Genomic DNA, 14,828 nt, shown 5'->3' on the forward strand with positions numbered 1-14,828 from the left:
ATGAGGGAAAGTGACATCAAGTGACAAATCTGAACGGATCCCTAAACAGCAACTGGCACAGATCCGGAACGTTTCCTTTAGAAAGTCTCATGTGAGAGTGATTTGGCGTAAGGCGCGTGTGGAAGAACCGCAGACGGGTTTGTGCTGTTAATTATAGAAATGCCCAGCACTGCTCTCTGCACCGGAGTTTCCGGCTCTTGGATCCCCCTCACAAGCACCGCCTGGTCAGACTCAGCGGGGAGATAAATATTTTTCTCATCCTTCTCACTTAGAATTTCCAGTGTAGAATTTATTTTTCCTCCTATCCTACCAACCTTTGAAATCAGAAGTCTACCATGCTGTTCCCTGTCTGATGTAGTTTTCTAGCAGAATCGGCCCGGAATGTTCTCTCTCTCCTTCTGTTACTTCTGATGTCGGTGTGATGGGAGGAAACCTCGAAGGCCATCTTTGAAAACTGGATTTAAAGTTAGAAAAGAAATAAAGGGAGAGAGAATTGGATACTTTTAACTCCAAACTGGGCGGAGGGGAAGCACGCGGCTGTGCTCTTGTTATGGAAAGTACTTTCCCTTCAGTCCAGTAGGGATTCCCAGAATCCTCCAGTACCCCGCTCATTTATTCTAATTATCTTGGTTTGCCAAATTCAACCCCGAATGGGAGGGCAAATATATTGGTATAACTACATGTCCAGATGTCCTAATGTGCAAAGATGGGTTGGGAGCTGAAAGGGCACATTTTGGGGAACAGGGAGATATGTGGTTTAGTTTGGGGAGATGCCGTTTCAGAACGTTGCTCAAGAAAGTCCAGATCATATAAAATGATAAATTAATCAGTAAATAAAATCATTCTGCCCCTAAAATAAACTTACTTTGAGAGGTCACCAATGACTGGATCATAAGGCAGGCCTCTGGAGACCACTAAAGTCCACGTCTGATAGGATTTCAAGGGGCCAAATAGGGTTGCAACTTTTCCAGATAGCAAAGTCAGAGAAAGGGGACGGGCCACAAAGTGGTGCTGATGATGTCATGGGGTGGGGCTATAACGTGGCAATCGGCAATTGGTCATATTCCATGTCAATCTAGGAGCATCCTGTCCGGTTTTCATAATTAGGAAAACCGGGCAGATACTATTGACTCATGCAGCCCATCTGAAAGCTCTGTGTCAAAACTGGGTGGGTGGCAATCCTGGGGTCAAGTCAGCAATTTAAATAAGCTTCACTAAAGCTGGCCATAGACGCAAAGATCCGATCGTACGAATCGTGGATTCGTACGATTTTCGGACCGTGTGTGGAGAGTCCCGACATTTTTCGTCCGTCGGAGATCGGTCGTTTGGTCGATGGGACAGGTTAGAAAATTTCTGTCGCCTGCCGATAATATCTCTGCGTGTATTGCCGATCGTACGATTTTCAGAGGGAGACTGTCACTAGTGTTGTCAGACATAAGTATCGTACGATTGCCGTCAGTGGCAGAACATTGGGTGATCTGTTCTTATTTGATCGGAATGGTAAAGACTTTGATCTGAATGGTTAGTGGAGGGTCGGGAGATGGGAAAGTCCGATCGTAAGTTGATTCGTACGATCGGATCTTTGCGTCTATGGCCAGCTTAAAGGGCTGAATTATCCCAGTTCAAGATTGTGTCATTAGCAAAGAAAAAAACCTTCCTGAATACTATGAAATTCAAATAGAAAAAGTTCTGCAGCTCAAAGCTTCAGATCTTCTGTAAAAGTCAAGGGGAGATGCATTTTCAGTTCTAAACAATTTTAAAATTCGAGTTTTCCCAAAAGAAAAAAAAAAATCGAGATTTCCGCAGACTCTCTGCAAATAACAGAATGTGATTTTAGTAAGATCAAGTCGGAACTCTACACAATCAATCTTTCTTTAAAGATAAAAAAAAACAGCAATCAAGAAATGGGTTCCAAAACCATCGGGTGTGAGTTCTTGAATTGTTCCATCAATAAAGTCTGTGGGACGCCTCTGCAAAGAAATTCATTGCAGTATTTTTCTTGAATCGTATTTTCGGAGAGTCAGGTAAGATCTCAATGGGAAAAAAAATGAATATCCAATAAAGAATTTGCAGTTCCTTCTGATTTCAATGGAATTGGGACAACACAACTTCACATGATTGTTCTACAATGTCAGTGAAGCGAAGTGGAACCTCTCCAAGCTCTGGATTATCAAACACCAGATATAAAAGCATGAGGGGCCATGTCTTGTAACATCCTCATATTTACAACAGGAGGTACATTATTTATTATAATACACACCTTTAAGTAAATCGAGACACAGAAATGACATCACTAAGCACCAATTATAACTGATGACGTCTCGAAGCACCAATACTTCTCCTTGCGAGTATGGGGCTTCCCAATTCGACCTGGACATCCACATGTTCATTAGTCCCACCTCCTGCCAGCGTTTACTTGTACACTCTTACATATAGAGACTCCAATTTAAACACATACTTCTCCCGGATCAAAATAACGTGAAGTACATATGTCTAAGAACTGTTCATAATTTACAGGATATTAGTGGCTCTTGTGTGACAGCCTGAGCTACTGAACAGAAATACCCAACTGCTGAATGGTATGGTGGAGACAGTTGTGGAAGGAGAAACATGTAAGAAAGAGACAGCACAACAGTCTTTCTTTCTAAGTCTTTCTAAGTAGACAGGAATGAGTTAGTCCATTGAGAATCTGAAGATGAGCTCTACCTTCTATGATCTAAACCAGTGATCCCCAACCAATGGCTCGTGAGCAACATGTTACTCACCAACCCCTTGATTGTTGCTCTCAGTGGTCTCAATGTTATTTTTGAATTTCAGGCTTGGAGGCAAGTTTTGGTTGCCTAAAAACCAGGTGTAGTGCCAAACAGAGTTTCCTATAGGCTACCACTTCATATAGGGGCTACCAACAGCCATTCAGTGCCCTTATTTGGTACCTACAGACTTTTATCATGCTTGTGTTGCTCTCCAACTCTTTCTACATTTGAATTTGAATGTGGCCCACGAGTATAAAAGGTTGGTGACCCCTGATCTAAACAATACTGACTTTAACTTTTACTGACTTTAGACTGGCAAAATGCCCCACTGTAGCCAATATCAGGCTCTGGAGGAAGCCGTCCCTTTCTTATTCTTGTTTCACATTGCTTAAGGTCTATACAAATCCACCTGATTGATGTTGTGTTGTCCTTTTGTTTCCTGATCTCAAAGTGTTTGAGATTTGATGTTAAATTCAAATACAGATTCATGTAATTATTATGATTTCTATATCGACAATAGTGATGTCAGATCTTTTTCTTTTTGCTTAAACTGAAACCAATTCACTATAGATTTATGTAGGAATCTTGTTAAAGAATAAACTGAGCTTCATAATAATATAATATCCAAATGAATTATTATTATTATAGCTGCAACAGATGCTGTAGCACTTACACAGATTGTTAAACATACATAGGGTCTGAGATAGAGTCGGGATTCGCCTACTTACAGCCCCTGATGCCGTGTGAACAACGCCCCATGTAGGATCCAATCAGGTTGCTCCCTTGTTGCCCATGTACCCCTTGTGTGTTAACTTATTCTAGTACCCCTGTGCTTTATAAATGATTGCAACTTGTATATATATATATATATATATGCACATACTGTTTATTCACTTATTCTCCAGAAGAGTTACTGTCCAGCACACTCCCTTTCAATTACTACACTCCTTGCACCTCAGGTAATGCATGTAGATCAATAGCTCTCAGGGGCAGAGAATTCACATTTCCAAACATTTGTACAAAAAGAAAGCTTTAAATAATATTTTGCAAGAGAAATGATTGTGTTTGTTCAAAATTGTGTAAGATGCAGTACACCTTTATATTTCCTGATGCAGGTATGGGACCTGTTATGCAGAATACTCAGGACCTGGGGTTTTCCGGACAATGGATCTTTCTTTAATTTGGGACTCCATACCTTAACTACTTCTAGAAAATCATGTAAACATGAAATAAACTCAATAGGCTGGTTTAGTTTCCAATAAGGATTAAGTATATCTTAGTTGGAATCAAGTACAAGCCACTGTTTTATTATTACACAGAAAAAGAAAATCAGTTTTAAACATTTGGACTATTTTGATAAAATAGAGTCTATGGGAGACGGCCTTTCCATAATTAGGAGCTTTCTGAACAATGGGTTTCCAGGGATCCCATAGCTGTATACTCAGTATATTAACATGCTGCCCTTCAGTTATACACACGGTGGTACAGTCCAAATAATCCCTTTGGGACAGAACAGAAGGTGAAGCTAAGAATCAAGGGAAGCCTAAAGTACCTGTGTAATATTTCCTGATGTTGGATACTTCCAAAATGACAATGGGTGGGATGGGGGGTCTTGTGCCAAAATATACAAGTGGTTGTACATACACCAGACAGTAGAAATTGTACCCTGTGCATAAAATAGACTTAAATAATGATAGGGAAGTAGAGAATGTGCCCTGAGTGGTTGCAATATCAGGAATATTAGCAGATATAATGATGCTCAAATGCGTGATGAGCTGCGATACTAACTCAACACCAAAAAGATATTTTCCCTTGAATTGTTCTTAATCCCCCCATAAAGAGAGGCACTAAAGTGAATCCTTTCCAATAGCAAAGACTAAGTCTCTGCAGAGAGGGGCTGCCGCATGCATCGGAATATTAAGACAAACGAGGAATTTGAATAAAATCTTGCAGCTTCTTTCAGCCGAATGCTTTTTTTAAATTTTTCATTTTTTTGGTTGAAACCTTGGGAAGTGTTTGCAGTAGATGTCACGGCTTTTAACTGAAAAAGGGAGAGAAGAAGCCTGTGCACAAATAAGCTCCCAATTGTCTTTCCAATATGTAAAGCACATCTCAGGCTGCTGTCTCTGCGCCACCTTTGAAGTGTGCCTGAAATGTCATGTGTTGTGAAGACTGCTGTGCATAAGCAAGACAATTTGCTGCTCGCTGGCAGAATCCTTACCCGTCTCCACCGCCACTTGGTAGCCGGCTTGTAGCCTCCTCGATGACCTTTCCAGCCTCTCGGTGTTATCCAACAGATGTGCCCTCTGCAAAGAGACCAAAAATAAAATAACACTTTAAAAGGATCAAAAGAGGATGTCAGGTGGTGGCCGGTAAATGTACCTTTATAATTAATCAATTAGGATGCCATCGTCTAAAATGCGGGAAGACGGTGAGGCCTTTTAAGTGTGCGGCCTTTACATGTTTCCCTGCAGGCGGGAGAGCGTCTGATCAATACATATGGCGGCAGAGGGGCTTCTGTAGGTAGAAATGAAACCCTTTGGCGGGATATTTTTAGATGCAATGGGGCTTTATAGACATGAAAGCGCTCAGTGGTGGCAGCAAAATAAGCCCCCCAATATTTCATAATTAGGCCTGAAACCAGTAAGGGTTTTGCTTTAAATCCCTCAGACTCATCAGTTGTGAATGGGGCGAGGAATAAAAGAGACACAATGAATCCATCAACAAGAGCAAGGAACGCTGAGCTTTAGGGGGGGCACAAGAATTCTACTGTATGTGGATTAAATGTAAACAAAACAAACATATATCAACTGTCTCCTCTCATAAAATAACCTGCTCCAATAGGAATTGCCACCAATATTTCGCTTTACTGCATATTTATCTGTATATTATCAGCTTCTCCCTGGGGCCAAAATGAAGAACAATAAGACTGCATGTCTCTTATGATACAGATAGCAACGGACAAGCTAATAGGACAAGGAGCTAACTCTATTCCAACCATCATACCTTAATTATATACTATTTGTTCCCTAGATCTTCACCTGTAAATTCTTTAGGCTAAAGATGAGGGGCAGTGGCTATACTGTATACAGGCCATTTCAGCCCAAACTAGCCAAAATCTGCTCATGTGTTTGTCCCACTTAAGTCAAACTTGAATATGCTATCAAGACATATTGGCAAATTCACATAGATTTACTAAAGGGCGAAGTGACTAACGTAAGTGAAAATTCGCCAACGTGACATTTCATTACTTCGCTGATTTACTAACGGGCGCAGGCATAAGTTCACTAGCGAAGGAGATAGACTCTAGCGGTACTTCGCTTCCTTACGCCTGATGAAGTTGCACTGTGGCGAATGGACGTAACTACGCAAATTCACTAAGATGCGGATTTTACTGAACGTTAGACTTGCATTCGCCACCTCAGACCAGGCGAAGTGCAATAGAGTAGATAGGACTTCCTCAAAAAATAGTTGAAAAGTCCCAAAAAACGCTGGTGACTTTTCATTTTTCAGAGTGATAGGCTGCAAAATATCGTAAATTTTTTCAGGGGTACCAGGCTTCCCCCCTACATTTCCTAATATATGGCACATAAACTATACACTGGGCTCATGTGTAGGGCAATACAACAACTTTACTTTATATTATTAAGGTTTCCTGGGCCTGTGTAGTGTAATTTATTGGCTGCAACATATACGTCCATTGAACTTTAACTTCCCGATGTATGCAAATTAGCGAACGCTAGTGTAACTTCGCTTGCCGCAGTAGCGCTACTTTGCCAGCGTTCGGCTCCCCATGAGCAACTTCGGATTTTAGTGAATTAGCATTGTCCTGGTCAATTTACGCCTGGCGAAGTGTTGCGATGTGAGCGAAGCGGACGCTAGCGCAAATTCGGTGCTTAGTGAATCTGCCCCATAGTAGGCTGGCACAAAACTGGACCGTTGTAACTAAGGTGGTGCAGACAAACAGAGTTATTTATTTAAGATAACGGACCACTGAGACTCCACTGAGCAAACCGATGACAGGACATATATGACCTACACATCATCATCATCATTTATTTATATAGCGCTGTCAAGATACGCAGCTACACATTTAGTTACTGGTTCTGTATTGGCCCAAAAACTGTGTCATTTACTGACCAATAATATGACCTGTTACCATCAGTCCAAAGAGGCAGATGCTTAACCTAATGAATGTCTTAAGTCCATTATTCACAATATTTAGGCCAGTTTCTGTTATTTGCTGCCAAAAAGCCTATAAACCAAATAAAAAAAAAAATAAACAAACATTTTGTCCTTGATATAAGGTGTGTTGATTTTTATCTCTAATAACTAACTTTCAGCCCAATACTCATTGGGCAATCTCCATGACGAGGGCGGTACCAGCATCTCTTATTTGTATTTAACTCCTTTTTAAGGCAAAAATGAAGGCCTGATAATATGAATGTGTTATACGGCAGCACAGCCTATGAAATTACCCTCCAAACGAGGTTCATTTTAATTTAGTATTTCTCGCTGTGTATCGATGCCATTTCAATGGGAATGAAAAGGAAGAAAGGCAACTACTTACTAATAAATAATAACAATAATTCTAATGACGCTGATGAAAAAGGAGGTGTTGCGCATTTAATGTGAGTGGCTGCCTGGTGGAAGCAGCTAGCGAGCGCTAATGAGCCCCTGCGGATGGCAGAGAAGCGAGCTGTATTGACACGCGCACTTAAGCTAATACACCTAGACCGCTGCCTTGCAGCTCCACAAACCAAGAAAGGCTGCCAGAATATCTCGCTTCTATCTTCAAAGCGAGGAAGTGATTAGTATGTTATCATTACCATTCAAAACGTGATTTTTTTATTCCCTTCTGGCATAGGTGACACATCTCTGAGATGGAGGCCAGGCCAGGAATGCAGTTAAAGCCACATCAAAGCTTGCCTTGATTTTCTTCTATCTGTGTGTGTGTGTTGGCTGGGGAGACTGGAGAAAATCATTAAAACAATGCATTTAGATCAGCACAGATAAGACCCACAGTGAAGGTCAGGAAAATTGCTAGAACGGGCCACAATAATTACTTCACTCGCCCAATGCACAAGAAGATTGGCTGAGACCAAAACACAACAAAAAAGAGAAAGGAAAAGAAAAAGGAAAGATGTTGGGGGGGGGGAGAAAGTCATTTGATGAGTAAATTATGTCACCATACCCATTATCAATTCTCAAATACTTGTTATTCCATGAACGCATTGATGAATTTCAATTAGCGAAGTACTCAATTAATGATGGTCTCCAGGAGCATGTGTTTGGCGTTCCATTTTATAATTCATTCCTTCTTCCCTTAAACCCATAGTAGATGGGAAGATTTGGGGCTGGATCAGAACATCATCCCATCTCTTCTTGCATTTAAGTCAGCCGTTGGTGGTTGGTCTGAAAAAACTCCTATTTTATGGAGCATTTCATATTTTTATTTGTGAAGGCCACAATCAAAGGTCAAGGACTTTGAGACATTGGAGTTTAGACATGTGTGAAAGTCCCATGCACTTGCATGCCAAGAAAAGATTTGTATTGGTTTTCATGAAGACCAAGTCCAGTAAAGAGTTGGTGTCTATCAAGCACAGTCGGTACCCAGAGAATCCTTGTAGGTTGAATAATTAAGTTATTCTGATCAGTGGAACAGGATAAGGTTAAGAAGAAGGTGCTTATGCCACAAGTGATGTGCTATATGGAGAAATGACTGGAACCCCGCCATGTTGCCAATTCCAAGCAGATTTCAATGAGAGAGATGGATATCATCAGGGCACAGATATCAGGCTAGTTGCACAGACATTTTTTGCCAGCTTTGGGTTATTGTACATGAGTATACCTAGGGGGTTATTTACTATATTTACTAAAACTCACATTTTTCTGGTCAGGATTTTAAAGAAAAAAACTCAAATTTTTATACCACGAGGCTGCTAAAAGTCTGAATCCAAATATACTCCATCGCAAACCTGCTGAGGTCATGTAGAAGTCAATGGCAGATGTCCCTTTTAAAACTGGAAGATATCGTCATGTGCCCTGATTTCGTCTGATAATCCAAATTCCAGGCAATAATACAAAAAATTCGAGTTTTCGGCCGTTAAATCCAAAAAAACATACAAATTGAATTTTTTCATGACTTTATCGAGTCTTTTCCTGCACCAAATTTTTCAAGTTATTTTATTGATAAAAAAGACTAAATAGCGGAAGGGAATTTGGTTGAATTTGTTTTAATAAAATAATGAGAAAATTTCAAGTTTTAGTAAATAACCCTCTTTTTCCTAATTTCCTCCAGGGAACTTTCTTTTCACATGGGTATACAATCTGAATAATTATGAAATCATTATAACTAGGGATGCACCAAATCCACTATTATGGGATTCAGCTAATTCCCAAATCTTTCTTGAAGGATGCAGTCCTGAAACTGAACTCTACTTTGCATTTGCAAATAAGGGTAACAAAGCGTTTATAAGAACGTGCTTGCAGGCCACAGAATAAAATCTTAATTTCCTTGTTCCCGTGACTAAAATTTACATGATTTTAAGGATTCAGTTCAACCAGGCACTTGGTTTTGACGGAATACAAATTCTGCTGAAAAAGGCGGAGTCCCAAACCAAATCCTGGATTCTGTGCATCCCTAATAACAAACTCCTTCATTGTAGTAATGATCTGTGCCAACCTTTTTAGCACAAAAGAAATGCAGCAGGAACACCTGACTAGTGCCAATTCCCTTAGACTTCCATTAAATCCCGATCAAGTTTAATCCTCTTGGCCCATAGAAGAAGAAGAAGGAGGCTTGGATCAAGATGTTCAGTGTATCTGTAGCACCTAAAGTAATACACTATATTTAGGGTATCTGAGTGGAGGTAGAGGGTAAATAGACAGGTTTAAGAATTCCTTCAACAGCGAAGTGCTTTCAAACAAAAAAAATATTCAGAAATGTGGAAGTTTTATCACATTATTAAAAAAGTATTAGGAATTGCAAGAGAGAAAACTTTTTTCGCAGCTCAAAAAAAAGTAAAGAATTTGTCCTGCTAAGTGGGCCAAGATTAGGTTACCATTTTTTTTTTATAATGCATAAACTGCCAGTGTGTCGGCAACAAGACAAAACGGAGACTTTTTTGGCAGTTCTAAACCGCATTTGGGGCAGTAAATGGTCAGTGGCAAGCAGCAGGGTATGTGAAAATGCTGTACAATTGCCATAGAGGGAAGGAAAAGAGAAAAACAACAGGGGTGTCAGAGGTCGTTACGGAGGTGGACTGCAAAGGGAAACTCTTCAAACTGCCTGCAAGCGCCTTGCCTTGAGTCGGCACATGGCAGCCTGCCTTTCATTATAGAGAAACAAAAAGAGGCAATGGCAAGGGAAGAGAAGTGCAGACTTTCGTGGAAGTTCGGATTGTTTTATCGCCACTCTCTTTTTTCCCAGATACTTTGTAGAAGCAGACAGGAAGGTGATTTAGTCTCCCGGTGAAGCTGAACACTGAGCTATGGTTCGGGGAGTTCTGAGCTGAAGTTTTGCAGAGTGAAACACCTGAGATTTAGCTCCGGCAGCGAGCTCTTCCCGGGAAGGTCCTCTGTCAGGTTTCAGCCTAGATCTCACAAATGAAAGGGTGCAGCTCGCTCTACAACTCAGCTACCATAGACTTGCCACAACGTACTCAGTCGCCTAACGACGGGATCTTACAGCGCTCTACAAGAGTCGTCTTCGTATTATTAGCTGATTGGGGGGTAAAGGGGGGATTCCTGCCAATTCACAAAGATAAAGACTTTCACACTACACAAGAAATCAGGTTTCTTTTCCTACTTCCCTCACAGTCAAAACCTTGGACTAAGCTCTTTGATGGCATGTGGCAGTGATCAGATAAAGAGTTTGGTTTTTCGAGTTACAGGTGGAAGTGGAATTATCACGATCACAAAGTTGACAAAATGCTTGAGATCTGATTGAGATCAGACAGAAAACTGGCTGAGCTCTGATTGGTAATAGCAATATATATATATATATATATATATATATATATATATATATATATATATATATATATATATATATATATATATATATATATATATATATATATATATATATCTCTCTACTGGTAATACCCGACAGTCTGCCAGTAGGTAATTACACAAATTCTCCTCCAACTAATGTTTTAATTAGTACCACTTTGGTGTTGTCGATGGCTATGTTCCCAGTGCGTAAATATTTTCTAATTTGTAGTCAATAACAAATTTGATTTTATTGGTGATATCATCAAACTTAATCTGCTGATCAGAAATCAGCTAATGCCTTTTTTCTTACTGATAAATTCTTCATTCTCTTTTTTCTTTTTCTTTTTGGTTTCTTCTTCTTTCCATTGTTGCATCTCTTTCCCTTCTAAAAAACAAGTTGGACATAAGGATATAGGGCCTAGCTGGTTGCAAGTTGGCATGAACGTTAGATGTTCTAACTTCTGATCCACCATATAACTATGAAGACATCCAATCAAATCAATTGACTACCAGGCTGAAAGCTCCTCCTATTCTCAACCACATTCCAGTTTGGAAAGGCCCTAAAGACTCAAAATGATCCGTTAAATCTGTTAAAAGTGAAACAATGGTCAAGCAATTTGGCTGTGATGGTCAAAATAGGTCATATATGGCTGGAAGAGCTGCTAGAATAATACTTCTTCCATAACCAATCTGAAGCTCTAACTGGTCCTCTTTTCAAATCCAACATGCAGAACAGACCAAATTACCCAGTAAACAAATAAATGGCAATAAATACATGGCATATACCTGTAATTATTATTTTGGTTGTTCATCATTGGCACTATTAACCACTGGGTGTGCCAGTGCCATAGCCATGATATATTGGTACTAGAAATGCAGCAAATAGTCCATTAGAGATTACACACACACATATATATATATATATATATATATATACACATACACACACTCACATATTCCTTCCTACTGATATTCCAGTTATGCATAAAGATACGAGGGTGGGGTGAGAGCATTAATAGTATATCAGAAATAACATTTGGGAGCTTGTACCGACACACACACGCACAGAAGAACATAAATATTAGGAAATTCTTTTGTTCTTTGCCATTCTCATTAGAAATGATAATACTGGCTCGTGATTACACGGAGCTGTCTCCTGTTATTTCTATATGATGATATATGATGAAAGCTGTATCAATGTTACAAAAGACAACGTAGATATTCCTCTGCTTCCAACCACTTTCATATTACAAATAATGCCGCACTTTAAAGGATGAATTGTGGTCTCAATTTCCCCAGAATAATATTGAAGAGAAACTTTAATACATTTATCTCCCGAGGATGGTGCTGTACCAACCAAAGCTTTTTTGTTACTTTTTCTTGCTCTGTATCAGAAAAAAAAATTATTTGTGATCCTTCATGTCAAACACACAAAACACGGACATCTTAACCAAATGCAAATAATGGCCAAATCTGTCATTCTGGAATCTGTATAATATATATATATATATATATATATATATATATATATATATATATATATATATATATATATATATATATATATATATATATATATATACGTGCTGCGTAAGGGCAGGGCTATAAAGTGGTCTGTCACCCTGTGAGATCAAAGGCAGCTGCCCCTGGGGGGGATGAAGGGTAAATTTAATGTTTAGCATAGGGCAGGGGGTGGGAAGAACCAAGATTAGCCAATTAATGTTGTAAAGAATTAGAAATCGAATGCTATCCAATATTTAAGCAAAAAAAAAAAACCAAAAAGAAACTTCTGAGAAATTCCTCATACGCCTAGGTATACTTTGCCTTTATTGATAGAGATCAAGTGACATATCTAAAAAATGTGACTGTGGATTGTAACCTTAGTTTCTGTATCATGGATATGAGTTATCCTCCCTTATTCAGTCACTTGATAGAATTTACTTCATTTTCTTAGATATAAAGGCACTAGGTAGTTATTACAGGATCTATGTGCTTTTTCTTGGAACTAGGTGGTTATCCCAGGATCTATCTGCTTATCCCAGGCACTGGGTGGTTATGCCAGAACACTAAGTGGTTATCCCATGTTCTATGTGCTTATTCTGGGCACTAGATGGTTATGCCAGACACTAGATGGTTATCCCAGGCTCTGTGTGCTTATCCCAAGCTCTATGGGTTTAGCCTGGGCACTAGGTGGTTCTCCTGGGCACTGGGTGGTTATCCCAGGCACTTGGTGATTCTCTCTGGGTCTTTGTGCTTATCCCGCCCGGTAACTAGATGGTTATCCCAAGCTCTGTGGGTTTATCCTGTGCACTAAGTGGTTCTTCTGGGCACTGGTGTTTTCTCTCAGGCTCTATGTGTTTATCCCGGGCACTAGATGATTATCTCAGGCTCTATGGGCTTATACTGGGCACTAGGTGGTTCTCCCAGATAAGAGAATGTCTTATAATAGCTCTCTTGCTCCCAAAACAACTCCATAAGTAATCAATGGGAGGCTTAGTGTAGGGGTATCCAGATTTAGGGTCTGTGCACATGGCTTTTCCCCAAGATTAGGAATGAAAGAGGGGATGGAATAACCAATTGGTAGCTAAACAATATCACATTTTACTGAGAAATAGATCAACTTGTACAGTTATTCCAGACACTGCAGCCATCTGGGTCACCTATGTGTTTCATTCTACAATGGCTGCTTGACAAAATACAATATCAGTATCTAGTAAGATACTTGGACATTACCCAACTTAAAGATTTAATATGCCCCTTAATAAAAACATCAACATAAGTATATGGTCCAATTATGTTGTAAAAGAAAAACAAAGCCTATTAGAGTTCTGTCTCAAAGAGGTGAGTAGGCACTAGCTACTTGTTGGCTGCAAACAGATTTGATTGGTTTCTGTTGGACTGTTATGGGCCCATGGCGAACAAGAAGACCCAACGGAAGGCAGGTAAGTGACAGTAAGGAATCTCCCTTAATAAAAAACCGGTGTTGTTATTAAATGATTGTCTCCTCTTTTGTCAAACTGGCTGAACCAATCAAGCTTTCCAACGTGATCTGTGCAATCTTAATTGACAGACTGCGGTGTAATTAAAACGCATTAATTGTATCCCTTACTTATCTAAATAGATTCTAATCGCAATTATTTCTCATAAACGGAAGATTTATACAGCATAACTGAAGCACAATGAGACCCTCGTCAGATCATACTGTAGTTCATATCAATATTATTCTCAGAGTCGGAGTCATTAACATTCCGTACCCTGAGCCGTTAATGTTGCCGGGTGCTAAACGGTTGCCAAGCAACAATCTGAAACACCTCTCTCGACACTTTCCGATACATCTCCCTTTCGGGTTCCTATCCCTTTTTCCATCTGTTCGTACACTAAGTGAAACAAGTTGCTCGGGGTTCTTTGGGGTGGAAGAACGGATCTCGTCTGGCGAGGAGAAAGGGAGCATTTGAGAAAAAAAAATATGTATTTTGTGTAATCGCAGCTCGGCTTTTTGTGTATTTTCTTTTCAAACCCTGAATGAAACGAGGCCATTTTCTTTTTGGAAAGTGAGCTTTAAAGGCAGAGCGAGACAAGGATGGGAGGGGAGACGTAGCTAGAAAAGCACTCACCTCTTCACGTAATTTTATCAACTGCGCCGCGAAAGCATGAAGAAAGGGGGGAAGATAAAAAGGAGAGAAATGGCAGGGAAGAGAGATCAGTTGTGTGACAGGCTACAGAATTAACATTGACAATTTATCTGTTTACATGTTTAGCATTTAAAAATCACAGGGAAACACATTAAAAGGAGCTAAACAGAGACTACACGCAGGGCTTGCTTTCTCTTGAGCAACTAAAGATCACTTTCTCCCACTGTCACATTAAACAAAGGGAAGAGTTCAGGATTCGCTTTTCAACCCACATCTGAGACTCGATCATCAAGCAAAAGGGAATGGTTTGGTGGAAGTGCAACAAAAGACAAGAGAGAGGTTCGAGCCCCCCGGATTCTTACTAAGCCGCACTTCCACCAAGTCGTCCGTCGGATCACACCCAGCACCCAACTCCTTCTCTACTGCCATTAAACCTACTGCCTCG

General features: G+C 40.0%; 1 protein-coding gene across 4 annotated transcripts in view; it reads right to left on the reverse strand.

Moving 5' to 3' along the window:
- Window positions 1-14,828, reverse strand: part of LOC108697307 (vesicle transport through interaction with t-SNAREs homolog 1A) — a 154,738-nt gene that overhangs the window by 100,417 nt on the left and 39,493 nt on the right. For 2 of the 4 annotated variants that reach the window (XM_018227230.2, XM_018227228.2), the window contains exons 5-6: window positions 14,366-14,386; window positions 4,975-5,059 (exon numbers count right to left, since the gene is read on the reverse strand). In XM_018227230.2, coding sequence (XP_018082719.1) covers window positions 4,975-5,059; window positions 14,366-14,386 — 106 coding nt within the window. The remainder of the gene's footprint in view (window positions 1-4,974; window positions 5,060-14,365; window positions 14,387-14,828) is intronic. The other 2 variants (XM_018227231.2, XM_018227229.2) reach the window with 1 other exon arrangement.

The sequence above is a fragment of the Xenopus laevis genome, chromosome 7S (assembly GCF_017654675.1).
Source record: "Xenopus laevis strain J_2021 chromosome 7S, Xenopus_laevis_v10.1, whole genome shotgun sequence".
Classification (NCBI taxonomy): Eukaryota; Metazoa; Chordata; class Amphibia; order Anura; family Pipidae; genus Xenopus; species Xenopus laevis.